This window comes from Malus sylvestris, chromosome 3, assembly GCF_916048215.2.
Source record: "Malus sylvestris chromosome 3, drMalSylv7.2, whole genome shotgun sequence".
NCBI lineage: Eukaryota > Viridiplantae > Streptophyta > Magnoliopsida > Rosales > Rosaceae > Malus > Malus sylvestris.
This window is the reverse complement of record NC_062262.1, coordinates 6,998,594-7,017,845: the sequence shown is the minus strand read 5'-3', so window position 1 is coordinate 7,017,845 and position 19,252 is coordinate 6,998,594. Positions and strand designations below refer to the sequence as shown.

At 37.3% G+C, this 19,252-nt stretch overlaps 2 protein-coding genes and 1 pseudogene across 3 annotated transcripts; 2 read left to right on the top strand and 1 right to left on the bottom strand.

Annotated features, from left to right (window-relative positions):
• The first annotated feature begins 1,077 nt into the window (after positions 1-1,077).
• Positions 1,078-3,914, top strand: LOC126616809 (probable inactive 2-oxoglutarate-dependent dioxygenase AOP2). The gene is made up of 3 exons (XM_050284934.1): positions 1,078-1,531; positions 2,075-2,399; positions 3,433-3,914. The coding sequence occupies exons 1-3, from the start codon at positions 1,158-1,160 to the stop codon at positions 3,688-3,690; spliced, it is 957 nt and encodes a 318-aa protein (XP_050140891.1). The 5' UTR covers positions 1,078-1,157; the 3' UTR covers positions 3,691-3,914.
• A 7,033-nt stretch (positions 3,915-10,947) lies between these two features.
• Positions 10,948-15,000, bottom strand: LOC126615514 (uncharacterized; annotated as a pseudogene).
• Positions 15,001-16,280: 1,280 nt separating this feature from the next.
• Positions 16,281-18,978, top strand: LOC126616806 (metal tolerance protein B-like). Of its 2 annotated transcripts, none has more exons than XM_050284930.1 (2): positions 16,281-16,449; positions 17,743-18,978. In XM_050284930.1, the coding sequence occupies exon 2, from the start codon at positions 17,743-17,745 to the stop codon at positions 18,907-18,909; it is 1,167 nt and encodes a 388-aa protein (XP_050140887.1). In that variant the 5' UTR covers positions 16,281-16,449; the 3' UTR covers positions 18,910-18,978. The 2 variants fall into 2 exon arrangements, with proteins under 2 accessions (XP_050140887.1, XP_050140888.1); XM_050284931.1 differs by having other exon boundaries at positions 16,309-16,449; positions 17,842-18,978.
• Positions 18,979-19,252: the final 274 nt, after the last annotated feature.

The following is a 19,252-nucleotide window of genomic DNA, read 5'->3' as shown; positions in this document are numbered from 1 at the left end:
GTGATGATTAATTTTACACTCTGATGTTTTGAAATTGCATCAATTTGTACCTTTCTTTCTTTTAATGTCTAATCATTCGTTAAAGTTAGGAGGTTTTGTCAATATGATGCATTGTTACTTAGATGTTGTCAATATATGGGTCTCACACTTACCATGTCATATAATTAAGAATCAAACAATCAACTACCCCAGAATAAATTGATAACAGTTTTAATATTTATGGTGCAAAATGATAAATTGAAACGTCATGACCTGTTTTGAAAATCACCCTAAAGTCAATGTGAAAGGGAGAAAGGGAGAGAGAATACGGGAGGGAAGGAGAGGAGAGTTAGTGCGTTTTTTAATTTTGTAATCCACGTGACTCAAACTTGACATCCACATTAGCAAAATGTGAGCACTATATTTGTCACATTATCATTAACGGCTAAATTGATAAAAAAAAATAATGTATATATGATAGGACTAAAACATAAATCATGTCATACATTAATTTATATTTTAAAGAATATATAAGATTACAATTACACTCAAATTTGAAAACGAAAACAGTAATATAAAATAATGCTTGCATCACATTTGATGAGTAAAAAGAAATATATTAATAAGAAGATTCAAAGAAAGCAAGCAGAGAGAGAGGACCAGTAACTGAGCGGCAGGATTAGCCTGTCGATTTTGACCGACAATTGGAAAATCAAGTGATCGAACCCAGTTTTGCTTCTGGACGATACAAGTCACTGACCAACCACATAATTAATTGTGTGCATCATAAGTCAACTGACATACTGTTGTGTGTTTCAGTGTTATACATCTTCCGACCAAAAAAATATTACAACATAAACTATGAGCAATTGGCAAAGTTATATATACGTCGTATTAGACTAATAAAAATTAAATAATTATTATAAAATGTGATTAAGTAAGAATTTCAAAATGATACCGTCTTGTAAACACATAAAGTTAAAAAATAAAAAATGTGACCGGAATATTGACATGCTTGACTTACTTCATTTAATTTTTATTAGTTTTATAGGGAACCCTAATTGCATGAAAAACCACTATAAAAGCAGCATGAAACATCTCACTTTGATACCATCAGTTTCCTCACCAAGTAGAGAGAAAAGTATTGCATAGCATCCCGGTACTAGCTAGTTTAATTAATGGGCTCGTTAACACTTCCAAAGCTTCCTACCATCGACTTCTCCGTCGATGTCTTGAAGCCTGGCTCAAGTTCTTGGCTGTCCACCTCCAAACAAGTCCGGTACGCACTCGAAGAGTACGGTGGTTTCGTGGCGCAGTACGATCAAATTTCTGCACAACTTCTGAACGATATCTTTGGCCATGCCAAAGATTTGTTTGAGGTTCCTTTGGAAAACAAAGTGAAGAACGTTAGTAACGAACCATATCGTGGGTATATTGGACCGAACCACCTCATGCCACTCTATGAAGGTATCGCCATTGATAATGTCACATCTCCAGAAGAAACTCAGAAGTTCAAAAATCTCATGTGGCCCCATGGAAAGAGCAATTTCTGGTAAGTATTTCTAGTTTTCTTTTCATAATTCTATTAGATTTAAATATTACTCTACAGCCAAATTGTCAACTTTCTAAACTATGATTGTGTCTAAGGGAAATGATCATCTTCGGATCTCTTCCTTCTAATCCACTAAATCAGAGAATCCGTGTTATTGAAAGTTGATCTAACGGATGAAGTTATTATAACTTTTAAAGTGATCTTTTGTTTGTAGCCGTTAAGTCAACTTTCAATGACACGAATTCACTGATTTGGTGGATTATGAGGAAGAGATATGAAGAGGATCCCTTTCCGTGACTAAGAATATGTTTATAGGACTGCTAGTTAAAACGTTTCTTTTTTCTTCTCAAAAAAAAAAAAAAAGGTTTAATTTTTTTTAGGCCAGAGCGCTTATGGCTGCATCTCGCAAAAAACTTAAAAATGATTCTAGCTTATAAAAGCGTTTAAAAGTGTGACCGGAATAAACCAAATGTTGAATTTCTTTTATATATATATATACATGTATTATACATACATATCATTTTTTGTCTTGTTTTTCCGCAGTGAAACTACAGATTCATTTGCCCAATTACTATCAGAGTTGGAGCACAAAGTGGAACAAATGCTATTCGAAAGCTATGGAGCAGAAAAGCAGTACGAGTCTGTTGCTAGTGCCAACAGCCACCTTCTTAGATTCCTCAAGTATAATAAACCAGAGGAAGCTGATAGTACAACCTTGAGATTTGCGAGCCATACAGACAAGAACTTCACCACCATCGTCGTTCAGCATGACGTTGGTGGTTTGGAGGTTAAAACCAAGGATGGTGACTGGATTAGCGTTGAGTCGGTACCTTCACAGTTCGTGTTCTTGGCCGGTGATGGATTGCAGGTTTGTCTCATTCCCATATAGTTAAGTACCATCAACTACTTAGTTTTCAATTATCTTACACTAGTACTACTTAGCCGCTGTGGGTTTGCTGTCCCCAAGTTTGTGTCTCCTTCCGATGCAGCACCACCCCAAACGCCCCGCCGCCAGCTGGAACTCCCTCTTCCTTGCCGGCGGGTACTTTTATCAAGGTTCTAAAAAACACTAGGCACTAATCGGACGGTAGGCAAGGGCCTAGGTGAATTTATGTAAATTTATTATATATCTTGTAAATAAGTATCTATTTACACTTAAAATAGAAAATCTATACTTCTATGGATGTTGAAAAAAAAAAAAAAAGAGGAAATTTTAACGAAAAACTCCCGATACTGTTTATTTTAATGAAAAACTACATTTTTACACTAAAAAGTCAATCTTGGTACTATTCACTTTACCCTTTATTTTGTCCTTATCGTTAAAATTCAAAGTTTTCAAACCATTTTCATTAGTTTTTCTTAAAAAAATGATAAAATGTAAAAATAGAAGTAGAAGAATACACAAAATACATCCATCCAACAAGTTCAATATTTAAAAAGCATTAAGCATATAATTATAATGAGGAGTATTCTTGGATAATAGACTAAATTCTTCTTGTTCATGATCTTTGCATTGGATTTGGCATAAACTAAATTATTTAACCTTGTTTTATCTAGTTTATTTCTTTTCTTTGTATGTATCCCCTCAAAATTGCTCCAATTCATTTCACAATTGGATAAATTTGTGGTAAATCCATCATTTGCAAATTAGGTACACCATTTTCATAAGTATACCATCATGAAACTAAAAAAAAAAAAAGCACACAATTAATATTTAAAAAAAAAAAAAAAAAAACCAAACCACCTAGGACTGCCTAGGTGCCGCCTAGCTCCCAGATCGATTTTTTGAAACAATTTGCACTAAATCGCGGGAGGCCTTCACCGTCTAGTGCCTAGGCGCTGCAATTTTTAGAACACTAGAAGTAATGATCTAATTGGTTATTTTGACTTGGTTCGATAAGGTATGGAGCAACGACAGAATAAAAGCTTGTCATCATCGAGTGAAGCATTGTGGAGACAAGACGAGGTACTCACTGGGGTTGTTTACTTTCAACAACGGAATAATACAAGTACCACAAGAACTGGTGGACGAGAGGCACCCACTGCTCTATAACCCACTTGACAGTCTTGAGTATATAAGGTTTCACAGTAGGGGTGAGGCCAGGAACTTAGTCTCTCCTGTCAAAACCTTTTGCGGTGTTACAAATTCTGCAGCTTAATCTGCAGGACTGAGGAGGACTCAAACTTGATGCTGGATAAAAATAATACTGCGGTGTTAATAAATAATAATGTACCATCAGGAGGAATCTTTGTTGTTAATTACTTCATGTCCAGGTGCATTAGCATGTGCTTAAGTTGTGGGATTTCATAGCTGCTTCCTTCCAAACCCAGAACACTCCAACTATCTATGTGTAATAAAGCATTCGACTTTGGTTTTCTTCCATTCCAAGAATTATTGTATGGTTGCGCGTGGTTCCCCGTGACGAGAACACTTCACATGCCCATTTTACTTCTCACATACACTCAAATTTTCAGCTGTCAAATTCAATGAATTGAAGAAGATCAATGACCAAAAAATTAACAAGGGGTTGTGAGAAGTAAAACTGGGTATGTGAATAACACTATCCCAAGCAAAAATACTTTATATATAAGAAATTAGATTTAGTTTGCAAGGACCCTTATTGAAACCGAATTCTTCGTGATTATATCTATAATATCCTTTTTTGAAGGGCAAGGTGTAACATCCCACATCGCTCAGGGGAGTGATCCTTAAATGTATGTTCTCATTCCTACCTAGCACGAGGCCTTTTGGGAGCTCACTGGCTTTGGGTTCCGTAGAAACTCCGAAGTTAAGTGAGAAGGGGGCTAGAGCACTCCCAGGATGGGTGACCCACTGGGAAGTTGCTCGTGAGTTCCCAGAAACAAAACCGTGAGGGCGTGGTCGGGGCCCAAAGCGGACAATCCACCCCGGGCCGGGATGTGACACAATGTCACTCGAAAGAAAGAACAAAATAATTCTATTAGAATTTGGTGTACAATGAAACGACCTGTAAAAGTATGGTTTCTGTTTGAATACATTTGTGTATGATGGGAAACGGAGGCCAAAGTGTTGATCCAACATGCAAAGAGGATATGGTGGAAGAGCTTGAAGAAATAATTGTACCCATGAGAATTCTATTTTGCTTCAAGAAGGGATACGAGTTACAAACTTACAAGTGATCCACCATGAAACTCAAGATATGGATATAAATTAAGTGAAAATTATGATATGAAAAATCCACAACCGATCAATGTGAAATTAAATTTCAAGATTAACTGAACAAGCAAGTTTGGGTTGCAATAGTCGTTAGTCAAGAAAAAATTAAATTATAAAGTTGAATATTCCAATTTTACTTATGATTTTGATTTCATGATTGTAACATCTCGGCACTAAAGAAATTTGAGCTCTTTAAGTTGAAGAATTTATTTGCTGATCAAGCTACTTGTCTGCTTATGGTCAAATTCGATTCAAGGAGAACTCGAGGTCAAGTTCTTTACAAGTGAAGGGGGGAGGAGTGGATTTGGTTCATTTCGGTTCGGTTTTTTGTCACGCCTGAAAATAAAATGAAATTAGCTATTCGGTTTGATTTGTTTTTTTTTTTAATTTTAAATGATAAACCGAATTAATTCGGTTTGGTCCAGTTTGATTTTAATTTTTTTATTCATTCTTTATATTTTAATTTGCTTGCCTAAGGAAAAAAAAAAACTGGAAATTGGATGAGGAAAACAACATCAAAGTCGAATCTTAGGGGGGGGAATCGGAGGAAATGTTGGCTGCTATTTTGTCACAGCACCAAGCTAGCAACAAGAAGACTAAGCCCAAGTGAGTGTTACTGTAATGTAATGTTTCAAACGTGAGGATGTTTTGTGAAAATTCGATAAACTTCAAGGAATATTTATGTTATTAACCCGTTCAAAAAATAATTCCATTAGAATTTGGTGTACAATGAAGCGACTTGTAAAAATATGGTTTCCGTTTGAATACATTAGTATGATTAAGGATGGGAAATGGAGGCTAAAGTGATGATCCAATATGAAGAGGATATGGAGGAAGAGCTTGAAGAAAAATAAGTAATTACACCCATGAGAATTCTATTTTAATTAACATGCAAAGTCGATTCAGTTAATTTCTGTTTGGTTTTTTGCCAAACCCGAAAATAACTGAAATTAGATATTCGGTTTTGATTTGGTTTTCTCAAATTTTAAACGATAAATCGAATTAATTCGGTTCAATTTATTTTAGTTCAATCTGGAGGAAATGTTGCATGCTCTTCGTCACAGCATCAAGCTAGCAACAAGACTAAGTGAGTGTTATTGTAATGTCTCAAATGTGAGAATTCGATAAACTTTGAAGAATATTTATGTGAGACCCCATCCCAAATTATGTGTATTTTCATATTAACGGATTTATGAAATTACCATTTTGCCCCCTTATCCCCTCACCCTACCCGGGTCTCCCTTTTTTCCCTTTTGGGATTTTCCTTATCCCTTTTTATTATTTTTATAACACTCTATCCTCTTCTCCCTTCTCTCCCCCGAGTTCTCTCTCTCTTGCACCAATCCCCTCTCATTCTCCCCGATCTACACACACCCATACACCCAAATCGAGACAAACGACGGCGACGACGGCACCACCACTCCCACCGTGTTGGGTCTCTCTCTTTCTCTTCTCTTCTGTGAAGCACAAAGAATCCAGGAAGCTTTTACAGTGAGTCTCATGGCTTTTGAGCCAAACTTCGGCTAGCTCCGACCACCACACAGTGTGTTTTAGGTATGAATCTCTTCCTTGCATCCTAAACTTCAATTTGGTAGTTAGATCGCATCTTAGGGTTCAGTAGCGGAGTCGATTGGAGCTCGGTAAGCTTTGGTCTTCTCCCTTGTCAAAACCGGGTCAGACCCGACCCGAGATCCTAAGACCCGGATTGAAATCCAACCCAAACCCAAAGCCTTGGGCCGAGCTACTAGCCCCAAACCCTTTAACCTAAAACCCAGGGCCTTCAGCCCACTGAGCCCAACTCAAATCAAATCCCTTGTGTTGGGTTACAAGCCCAAAACCTTTAAGCCCAAACTCTAGGCCCAAACGTTGTTAATAAACGCACCCAAGCCCCAAACCCAATTGAAACCAAGCCCAACCCAGAAACCAGGCCGCGTGTGGGTGCCCCCTTGCGGCGGCGCTTGGGGGTACCCGAGGTCCCCCTTATGCTTTTCGACGTCCTAAATTCGTTTATGACGTCCGTTTTCCAAAATTCAATCATTATGGTAGAGTTTTATTAATTGGACCCTTTATGTGCTTAGGTGTGTTTATTAACAACGTTTCCATCCTTCCTATTTCGCACGGCTCATCAACAACAGAGTATCTATGAGTGGACCTCTTCCAAAATGCATAATTTTGCTATTAGAAATGCATACATGAAAAGCATGATTTAATAGTTACGTTTTATGAGTAAATTAGATTTTACTTTTTATGAGATATCATGCTTTACTGAGAATATTTTGGAATACCATGCTTTATCGATTTCATGTTCTTTGTAGTATATATGATGAATGACCATATATTATGAAGATGTATTGAGATATGATGTTTGAGCTATTGAGCTCCGTTGAGATATATGTACTTATGTTGGAAAGATTATATACAATGTTTTTGTGCTTATCTATTGGTTACTATTCTGCCTACGGGTGTATGTTCTGCCTACATGCGTATGTTCTTCCAACATGCGTATGTTCTGCCTACGGGCGTATGTCCTGCCTTCAGGCAAGTATGATACCACTATTTATCACACTATATATGATATATGCTTTATGAAAGGTTTTATGGCATGCTAGGGTTTTCGGAAAACCTATCACATATTATGCTATTAGTTTTCATAAACTTTGGGGGTTATTATGTTGTGGAATAACTATGTCTGTACTACTTATATATCAACTTAGTTCACTCATGTTTGTTTTGCGTCCCCTCAGGACATAGGAACGAGGCATACGATCAGAGCTACGAGGCATTCCCCTACCAGTGATATCGCGTCATCCTCTCTGCTTTTGACATCACTTGTAATAACACTTTCTGTTACACCTTCCGCTTGTATTTTGAATTAGATATATGCTCTTAATATGTTATGCATTATCACTATCATTTTATTGACGGTTGAATATTATTATATTTTTTTGGGGAAGGTTTGTATATGAAAATGTCTTTGTGTAGTTAGCATGAAATTTATATGCATGTTTCACATATTCTCGGCATATGCATTCATTAAAAGGCTTACGTCACCCTCGGGTGTCGGTCAGCATGTGGCCATCCCGCTGTCCCCTGGACATCGGGATAAAGGCTTGTCAATTTATGTAATAAACCTGTTAAAAAAATATTATGAAATATTTACGCACTCATTGCAAAGTTGCCTATGACAATGAAAAAGTCTTAAAATAAGTTAGAATCAACTAAATATAAAATGAGAAATTTTTTAAAGTGTTATATGAACTTATACAACTATTTCATTTTATCATATAAACTAAAAGGGTAAATTATATTTTACCCCCTCAGGTTTGGGGTCGATTTCAATTTCTTACAATATCTTTAAAACATTTTAATTTCATACATTTAGTTATCATTTTATTTCAATTTCATACATTCATGAGAATATCTGTTAAGTAAACTGTTAAGTGATGACGTGGCTGCCCAATTGGTGCCACGTGGCAATTTTTTTTTTATGCATTTAAAATATCATAATATTACCCATAAACCATTCCCCCTGACCCACACTCTCTCCTCCACCCCACCCCACCCCCACCCCCACCCCCACCCCCACCTCCCCCACAACCCCCATCCCACCTTCTCCCTCTCCTTCACTTTCTTATTCTTCAGAGAGGATGCCGGGTTTAGTCTCCGTCCATTGTGCACCGTCTAGGCTCACCTCGCTTCGCCGTCCACCGCTCATCGCTCGAGCGACTTGGATTCCCAAACTGCATACTCCAACGCCTTGTTCGGACCCTCGTCAGAGGCGATTGTGTCCTAGGCCAGCTTAAGCAGAAACGGGTCGAAATTCAGGTTGTCTAAGGAGTCATCAACAAGAATAGAATCTGGGGAAGCGGGTTGGGGCTTTTTGGATCAGGCAGGCGAGGGTTTGGATCGGGACAGGGACTGGGATAGTGGTTTGTTGGTGTGGGGGAAAAGGGTTCTAGAAACCGGGGTGGGTTTGGGTTGCTGGGGCTGGGGATTCGGGACCACGATTCGGGGGGGGGGGGGGGGAGGGGGGGAGTCGGGTGGGGGATGGGGGGAGGGGGTTGCGGGGGAGGTAGGGGTGAGGTGGGGGTTTGGGTTGCAGGGAAGGGGAAGGGTCGGGGAAGGAATTTTTTTTTTAAATAGGGTAAATTATTATAATATTTTAAATGCATAAAAAATTATTTTTTGCAACGTGGCACAAATGTGGCAACCATGTCAGCCCTTAACGAACCGATGGATGAAAAATATAATGGATGTATTATATTGAAATAAAATAGTATTTGAGATAAGAAAGTGAAATTTTTTGAAGATGTTGTATGAGGTTACAATAGACTTCAAACCTGAGGTGGTAAAATGTAATTTACCCAAACTAAAATTTTAAACGAAATGTCATATCAACTTTCCAAAATTAATAATTTGCCATTTTACTCTTAACTAAGTTATTTGTCTAAAATTAAGTCATGTTGTTCAAGATATTTTAAACTTTTGACCTTTTAATTTCATTTCATTGCTCGTCACGAGCATTCAATTAGAAAATCAATTCCGAGCTTGAAATTTACCATTGTTCTAGAGTTCATCAGTTGTAAGGATCTAAATCTATAGCACCCTATATAAGAACATATGTTATAGTTTACGAGAACTATATTGTTCAGCACGTCGTTGTCTTATGTTTAATGATGCCATGGTGCCCGGCATGTCATCAGTTATTAGTCACCAACACGAGTTCCCACTTTGACAATTTATTTCAATATATTCAAAAATGTCTATTCTGTTGTGACCTAAATCTAATCGAAGAAAATTTAACTAAAATGATAGAATTACAATTTTTTTTTATAATACCTCAAAGTATAGAATACTCTTGAGTTTTAACCGTTAAATATTAAAAAAATATATATAAAATCTTAAAATCTAACGATTAAAAAATTTGGAGTACTCTACTCTGAGCATCATAATTTTTTTTGTCAAATTGGTTATTCATGTTTCTAACTAATTGGAACGATTTATATTTGTGTTAAGACTATAATGTTCAGCACAAACCTAACGTACAATGACAAGTTCGCGTCAAGTAATGTTCACCACAAACCTAACGTATAATGACCGAAATGTGCTGCAGATGAGGATTGTTTGGCAGATGAGGATTGTTTGACAAAAACGATAATCTTAGGCTTCTCACGGTAGGCCAAAAAAAGTAAGTACGATACTAATATATTGTCATTATAGGAATCACACTTCTACAGTACGATGAAACATTTGAGTGTGATATCAATATATTAAACTTATGAACATGATATCAATATATTGTCCTCACACTTGCATAAGAGTAGATAAATATCAAACTCAGGTAGTCTAATCCATATATTTAGTTTTCACACTCACTCAAACTATTGTAGAAAGCCTCATCACAATTTGCATACCACCTTTTTAACAAAGGTAAAACCTGCTTGTATTGGTGAGATCTATATCTATTAAAAAGGTGATACAAATGTGATAAGTGCAGTATTACTCAAATGAGTCACGTTTTCTTCCAACAAAACTATAATTTATACGAATGCAAGACTCCACAGCCGTGTACAAGTTATGTGTAGAAGTATGTTTTTAGCATATGTTTTTTATTCGAGCCTTCTGAGATTATCTATTTCTATTATACTCTTATGCGGAAATGAAAGCGAATTCCAACAAAGTACTAAATATCAACGTTGTAGGTGAAAACGAAAAAGTAAACAATCTCAAAATAAGAACATGAGATTTAACGTGGTTCGGTTAAAGCCTACGTTCATGGGCAAAGCACGACCATGAATTTCACTAAATAAACGGAAATTACAAAAAAGTGTTAAAACTCTCACAACCGAAATCCCACAATTACAACCATAAACAAAACAAGTAGAGAACCCAATAACAAACAAAAAAGATTCTTGCAAATTGTAATTGCCAAACGAATGAGCCATAAATTTGCCACACTCATGACCTTAAACGGTGACCTCCACCCAAAACTCAACGAGAGAAAACTCTCTAAACTAATGGTGAAGACACATAAAATAAACTAACTCTAAGCTCCTACTTAGAATGCATAGGACTTAGCTTACAGTGAGAATTCTAATTCTAATTGAAAATAAATTCAAATCCTAATCAAATAGGTGATTGACAAAATCTCTCCACCAAGCAAGGAATCCAACCTAAAAAGTCAAATCCAAACCCAAATAGGACACCAAAAGGAAATAGGTAACATAAACCCAATTTTTGCATAATCCTAATTTTGAGCCGTAAATCACAAAAGTTTCCACACGAACTACACTCTTTTTTTCCTTTACTTATTGAACATTTTGATACATGAAGAATGCCGAGCATATGGGTTTCAGACTTTACAAATAAAAAGGTGCTACTTTAACCAAGTTTAGTATAAAGGGGGGGTTGAGCTGATTTGCCTTTGCATTCACCGCAGTCACGGGGCCGTCTTGTTTCATCTTGATGAGACTGCTCTCAATGTTTCGCAACACTGGTTTATTGCTGCAACGCGTCGGATGAAATTGATGTTAGCACGAAACTTATAAGAAAATGGAGGGAGGGTAAGAGGGAGTGGGAGCTTACAGGCGTGCAAGCCCATTGAATGCTTGGGTGGCTTGTTGCAGTCGTGCAGAGAGCTGCAATACTTCAGCTGATAATGCCTCTGCTCTGCTCTGTTCTTTCGCGAGTTGATCCTACAAACAAAAACACAAAGGAAATTCAAAAAACGATGCCAATTAATGAAAGCTAAATAATCCCCGTCCTGAATCTTTAACAAAACAAAGCACCATGGAAAGTTTCAAACAACTAATGTTTTTTCATACCAAAGAACGAAACAATGAAATAAATGTTTTTTCCTGCTAACAGACTAACCAGTGTCATTAACCTTGATGGAGAGAACTTCAGTTGTATATGCAGCTGAACCAAGGTCATTAGCCCTGCCATCATGGGATTCTGACAATCCCTTGGCCTGGTCTGTTCTCAACTTATCCAAAGTTCCACGGAGCTCTTCGTTATGCTTAAGACAGTCTTTCACCTGCAAATTCACATGCAAAAAAATTAGACGTTTTACGAAGAGAAAAAAGCATAGTAAAGCGTACTCTCCATGTCCTGTTGGCAATTGTTTCAGTCTATCTAAGAGAATAAAAGAAAGACATTATTACAAATATGAATACTGGATAAGTGTACGGATAGCCAACATTCTGTTAATCTTCATCAACTAAGCCATTGACAACTACCTGATTCTCCCAGTGCGCTGATATGCTCACTGTTTGCGACAAGAATTTGAGATATTAGAATTTTCCTCGAAAAGCCTCTCTATCTCTGAAGATTGGGAATCAATCTGCCAACATGTACAAAAAGTGAGTTTGCTGTCAAAAGAGAAAACTACCACCAAAACAAAGTTTCCAATTGGAGTTATCAAAGAGAAGGTGTTGCAAGGATAACCTCTATCAAAAGTTTTTGTCTACTGCTATCCAATTTCTAAATGCATTAACCCGTAAATAAATTTATGAAGGAACAACAAGAAACAAAGGAGGTAGAACTAATGAGCCGCACTCATACTATGTAATAGTACAGTGCCTCCTGGGAGGAACTCATTACGTTCCTGCCTCCTTGTTTTCCTCCCTATTTTCTTTGGCATATACATTATAATCATGCACCCGACAACGATAAAATTTCTTAAACAAGGTCATCAAGAAATTAACTTGCGAGAGAAAATTCCTTGCCAGCCACTTTCTCCGAGACTTCTGCAGTGCACGAACCAGGGGTAACAACATGGGATCAACATTCATAAGATCTAACTGTTTTGTAAAATGCATATGCAGGAATAAAAACATGAAAGGCCAATACAACAAAAGTATGAACAGAAGCATAGAAGGGAACTGGGGAATAGTAACACGGTTGAAGGCATCAGAATAAACATATCTACTTGAAACTGAAATTGCAAAAGGGGTTCCAATTGCAACTCCAAGTACCCTGAGCCCGTGAACCACCAAGGGATACAGTTTATAGATCTAAACATGGTTATAGAGGAAGTATGCATATTGCGATGAATATGAAAATGAGAAGAAAATCTATGATGGAAGCTGTTTTGGAATCCCTGTCCCGTGAGAGGAAAAAGTCAAGCCAACAACTGCCAATTCGTTTACTTTTCTTGACCAGCAATGTTTTAGGTACGATTATTCCTTTTGTACCTACGTGCACCCCAAGATTTATAAAAGGCTTCCTAAAGTCCTCACCCTTTTGTAACTTGAATTCTGAAAAGAGTTTCTCTGAAATTCCTTATGTTGTTGAAATGTATATTTGGTAGATTTGGTACCTGAAGCCTTTCTAGACATAGCTGCAAGTTTTTCTTCCAGTCCTTGCTTTTCAGATGTAAGCATGGATGCCCCGGCTTGCTCCTCTGCTAGTTGTTGTGGCTCTTGTTGCCTCAAGTGCGACTCTTGCTACAATAAATTTACCACAGTTAGACACCTATAAACAAGCACCAGATGTGAAACTACAAAAATTCCAATAAACAAATCATCACCTGTAACGCAGATTTTAAGCTAGCTAACTCCTTTTCTAGCATTTGTATCTGATCTGGTGAATTAGAAATTGAGTTCATTGCACCAAGTGAACCACTCATTGCTTGTTGCTGTAACATATTCAGTTCTGCTCTCAAAGCGACTGCGTCTTCCTCAGCCTGTTGCAAGACAATGAGTGAGAAAACCATACAAATCTGTCGTTCCAGAGAGATCCAATAGAGAAACTAACTACGTACTTGATACTGTTCTTCCTCTGCATCCTTTAACCGTTTCTTGAGCATACGAAGCTGGGCTGAAAGATCCTCCTACACTAAGAAATCAAATTTTGAGAGTGAAACAAAATAGAAAGAACCAAGTGAGATGAAACACCAACTAGCAGATAGATGGTCAGTACCCGTGCAACAACTGCGGCATCTTTCTCCATTGCATTTCTCCTGCAATTTACAGCAAAGCGTAGATGAGACCAGGCTGAAAAAGTTAACAAGTAAGGCTCTTTTCTTTCCAATAGTTGTACATTCATTGTGAATCAATATCTCTAACAAATAACAGAATTACTGGCAGCGAAAAATTTGTACGGACTCTGAAATGAAAACAAGACATAAAATATGGAAGATAGAGCGACAATACATTCGACATAAAAAGACATAATCTTTACTGAAAAAAAATGTAAAAATATTTAAAAGGTGCTACATCTACCAGATCATTCAGGCGTTTCTGCAGCACATTGCCCCCGGCTTACTTTGTTTCAAGCTGAAACATCAAGTGGGAAAAATAACCATCCACCATAAAATTGATCATCACCGAAAGCTAACAGCTTCGTAAAATGCGAACTAAGAATCAAACAAACAAACCACAGAATCAAAAGTCCTACCATGGAAGCCAAGTTTTTGTTTTGCTCCTTCAATTCCGCATTCTTCTTCTCCAAGTCCTTTATCTGAGCAACCAAAACACTGACGTCGCTCTGCACCAGCAATGACATTTACATGAGAATTTAAACTGAAATTTTCTCAGCAACCAAACATAAAACTCAAAAAAACAAATTTCAGACAAAATTATTTTGTCAACAGATAAGCAGAAATCAGCTCCTACCTCAGAGAGCCGATTCGCGCTCTCCGATTTTCGCATTCCTACATTATCTGCGCAAACAAACACTTCAGCAAAAGCACAAAAATATCAAATTTAACCGAAAAATAGATGACGAACCGATAGGGATGGAGGCTTTGCTGAGATCGGGTCCGGACGAAGTTTTGCTCAACTTTTCTGCAGCTCGCTTTTGCCGAATTTCTTCCAACTGATAAAAATTTAAATGAAATGAACAAAATTGAAGGAGAATATGTATTTTCGGATTCAAATATTCAATGAGAAATGGAAGGTAGACAGTGGCGATGAGACCTGTACCGTTCGTCGGCCGAGCGTTGCGTGGCGGGAGTCCATGGCGGCGTGAAGGCGAGGTAAGGACGGTGATTTCCGTCTCGGTCGCACTCGCTGCAGCCTCTGCACGGCGGTTTCTCTCTGTGATGGTTTGGATAGAAAGCGGTGGCCGTGAAGATCGTTTCCAACGGTCAGTAGGCCCAAATGAATTAAATCATTTTCATTAGTTTTTTTAATAATTAATTGATAGTTAAAAATTAAAACTACTTTTTTAACGATGACACCTAATTCTTCAAGAACAGTGTATTTATATTAGGAAAATTTTATTTGAACTCACACAACCTCTTTATACATCTAATTTAAACTTTAAATGTGAATTGTCTTTCTTACTCTATTGTATAATTACCCTCAAGTACATGATAAGATTAACAATTAAATTAAAATTTATCAATAAATCCATTCCTAATAATTAAACCCTAGTTTTACACAATGTTTGTCATATGTTCATTCCAGCTAAAACCCTAAGAGCTCTTTTACAGAAACAAGCTCTCTTTTTTTATCAATGGATGGTGATTTTGAAGTTTTAAATCCGCCAACTAAAGTATGAATTGATTTATGCAATTTTTTTTTTTGATTTCAATTTATTTTAGAGTTGAGAATATGAGTTTTTAAGTTTCAATCACAACCATCAACGTTGAAAGTTGAAAAGATGAGTTATTGCATTTTGTTGTGTAAATGGTGACGAAGTCTCCCCTACCAATTTGGTTTCCTCGAATCCACTCCATCACCATGGTTGAAAATCTAGAGCTAACCTAAAGAAACAAGGGTTTGCTACCACTTACCATAGATCATGGAATAACTGAAAAATTGGTTCATTAGGAGGCAGCAGGTACCACAACAAAGAGACCAAAATACAAACAAATTAGCTAGCAATAATAGCGATGGGAGCCATAGAGCAGTGGGGCACATCATCTTAAGAAATTCTATTATTCTCTACACAGAATAATGATGTACCATCAATTACGACGTATACTGTATTACATTAACGAAAGCACGCCAAACGACTTTATGATTATGCAGTTTGGGATTAAAGAGATATTAATTCTTTAATAAAAATTATTCGATTGAAATTTTATTTTTTAAATAGATGTAAGGATAAATTTACATGTTGAATTGAGTTTGTGAGGGTAGATTAAGTAATAAACTTGGATTTAAAGAGATATTAGTATTTTACTTAAAAATAATATGGATGTAGAGAGTAAATTAAATGTAAAAAGATGTTATAAGGGTTCAAATAAAATTTCCCTTTATATTATTCATTTTTCCTTATGCACTTTTATTAATTTTTAATTATTTAATTATTTAATTCATAAAATACTAGGGTGGAAATTTGATAGAAAATTTGAGGAATAATCAATCAAAATCAGACTTCAACTTCAGTGTTTCCGTCACACGAAGTGGTACACCATGTGTCCTTATATAAATGATGGGTTATTTGTGTTAAAAGGTTAATAACTTAAAAATTAAATTTTTTTCACCACTTGCATAAAAACACGTGATAAATCATTCGTGTTTTTGTTACAGCTCAAAATTTTCCCTTGTTTTGAAGTTGTCTTCAACGGGAGCTAAATGCCGTTGCCCCCAATGATACGTGTGTGACTTGGACCGCAAATGACGACTGAGTTTTCATGTAGGTAAAAACCCTAATTATTTAATTTCTCAAATCTCTCCCTATTGATTTCAATGACCATTTCTAAAGCTTGAGATCCCTAGAGAGAGGGAGCCCCGTCATCAAAAGCTCTACTTTTCTCTCGGATTCTCAGGTAGTCCTCCGTCGTTCCCAATTGATCTCTCTTCCTTCGTTTTGTTTTTCGATATTTTTATTGGGTTTTTTGGATTCTTTGATTTGCTTTTTCAAGTGGGTATTATGATCTTTGTGTTCATTTTTGTTATATGATTGTATCGGGTAGTGGTAGTATATGGAATTTGAAATTTTGGGTCTGTTAGTTTAATTGGGTGTGTTGCAAAGTTGGATGCTTGGTGTTCAACTGGGGTTGAGATGATTGATTCTTCTCGAATCAGAAACCGGCCCGAATTTCGGGTTTTTGGGTTCTTGGTGCAGCACATAGAGGCATTAGATTGTAGAAAAAAAAATAGGTATTACCATTTTTCGGGGTCCAACACGATGGAAGGGTTAGGGAAGTTTTAAGGTGGCTCTTGATGAAATTCCAAGATATCTAAATTTTCTACATAGAATGGAAGGATTAGACTGTTCTTCCTTCATCCAATAACTAAATGCGTAACTCTCATACACATGGTCGCACACACAGTGAAACCAAGCTAACTGAACCCGAGAAATTTCCATCTAAGCTAAACAATTCTGTTCTAGTAACTAAACTCAGAGAATTTAACTAAAGCTTTAATTAAAGTTGTTGCATCAGTTATACCGGTCGACCAATGCCAATCAGCTTCTGCTGATGTGGTCTTTGAGCTGGAATATGACTTGGCTCTGAGCAGCTTTGGGCCAGCTCAATATTCTGCGTGCTCGCTTGCGCAGCTGCTTTGTTTTGGTGTAAGTTGACGTCGCACTCTATTATCCTGAGCTGGCTAGATATGTAAGTAGGCCTCGATTTAGCTATAAAACTGAAATGCGTCATTTGCTTTTAAAATCGATGACTGCACATTAAACAGAGGAAAAGACGCTATCTAACACAATCTTATAATGTGCAATGAAAACCATTTGGGAGTGGTGCAATGTTATTGAGTGAACTACATGGACAAGGGGAATGTAAAACAGATACGGCGGTGAGTTGATGCACAGTTGTAGCCTGAGATGGATTTGGATAGTCAAGTAATCCTTGGAGCTGATGCTAATAATTTAGTATTTGAAACTAACTACTAATAGTTTCGTATTTGAAACCAACAATTTTTTCTGAATCTCAAGTTCCGAATGTCTAAAAGATCAATTTTTTTTTTTTACTTTATGTAAACTTCATACCATAACATATGACTTATCATCTCTGAATGAACGTGATTAATCAATCATATTACTGAATCTCTTCATCAGATTTTCTTTTCATTTTAAAGAAATTAACACCATCACTTTTCTGAAGCAGATGGAACATGAGAAGGTACCCTTTACGAGAATAGAGTCTCAGGAAATTGAGATCCCAATAGTCTCTGAAGGTATTGATGATCTTCCTGTGCCACCACAGGTGCCTCGCTCCTTGTGTGTCTGTGTTTTCTCCAAAAACGAGCACTGTAGTTTGGATTCAAAACAGCGGTCAAAGTCAGCTACAAAACTTTCTGTACTCGTTGTCGCATCTCTCATGTTTATGGTTGTTGAAATGATTGGTGGTGTCAAAGCCAACAGCCTTGCAGTACTCACAGATGCAGCCCACTTGCTTACTGATGTTGTTGGATTCTCCATTGCTCTTTTCACAGTATTGGCTTCAGGTTGGGAGGCAACATCGTACCAGTCTTTCGGATATCACCGTCTTGAGGTTTTGAGTGCCCTTTTCTCTGTGCAGCTCATATGGCTGGTCTCTGGGATCTTGATCTATGAAGCAGTTGACAGGATCGTTCACACTAAGGAAAAGGTGAACGGGTTACTCATGTTTTCAGTTGCAGCACTTGGATTTCTTGTCAACTTAATCATGGTCTTGTGGCTTGGTCACGACCACACCCATCATGCATGTGGAGGCTTAGGTCACGATCATCATCATGTTCATACTCACGATCATCATCATGGTCATAATCATGGTCATGATTATCAGGAGGAAGAAAGTGCAATAATGGAGGACGATAAAACGAGTCTGGTGTCATCAACATCTCCAGAAAAGACTAAAATATTAAACATAAATATCCAAGGAGCTTACTTGCATGTCATCGCCGATATGATTCAGTCCGTTGGGGTGATGGTCGCTGGAGGCATCATATGGGCAAGGCCAGATTGGTTAGTAGTTGATCTCATCTGCACACTCATATTTTCTGTTTTTGCTGTCAGCACAACTATATCGATGCTTAAAAATATATATGGCATATTGATGGAGAGAACACCAAGCGAGATTGATATCGCCGGACTAGAAAAAGGCATCAAGCGCATCAAAGGAGTTCGGGATGTTCACGACCTACACGTTTGGGCGCTAACGGTTGGAAAAATCGTGTTGTCTTGCCATGTAACGTCCGAGCCTGCCGTAAGCTCTAGTCAGATAATTGACAAGATTAGGGATTACTGTGAAAGTACTTACAGAATACATCATGTAACCATACAGATTGAATAGTACACTGCAGATTCAGAACATCATTTTGTTTGATATTATTAAATCCTACCCTTCGCCCTTTAAAGTTTACCACTAATCATGTTGACTTCTTGAGCAAGCGATTAAAATTTACGCATCCGGGTGTCCCAAAGAATTCAATACTTTTACCGTAGTGGCGGAAAAACAATCATGCTTATGCACCCTGATGTTGGTTCGATTCCCACTGATTTCCCTCCCGCCTAACAAAAAACCCTAATCCTAATCCTTATCGATTCAACGTTCCAGGCCTAGTTCATGAACTGTGCAATCCCAAAAAAAATCCATGCACGGTGAAATTGCTACCACCAGGAGAAACCACAAGCGA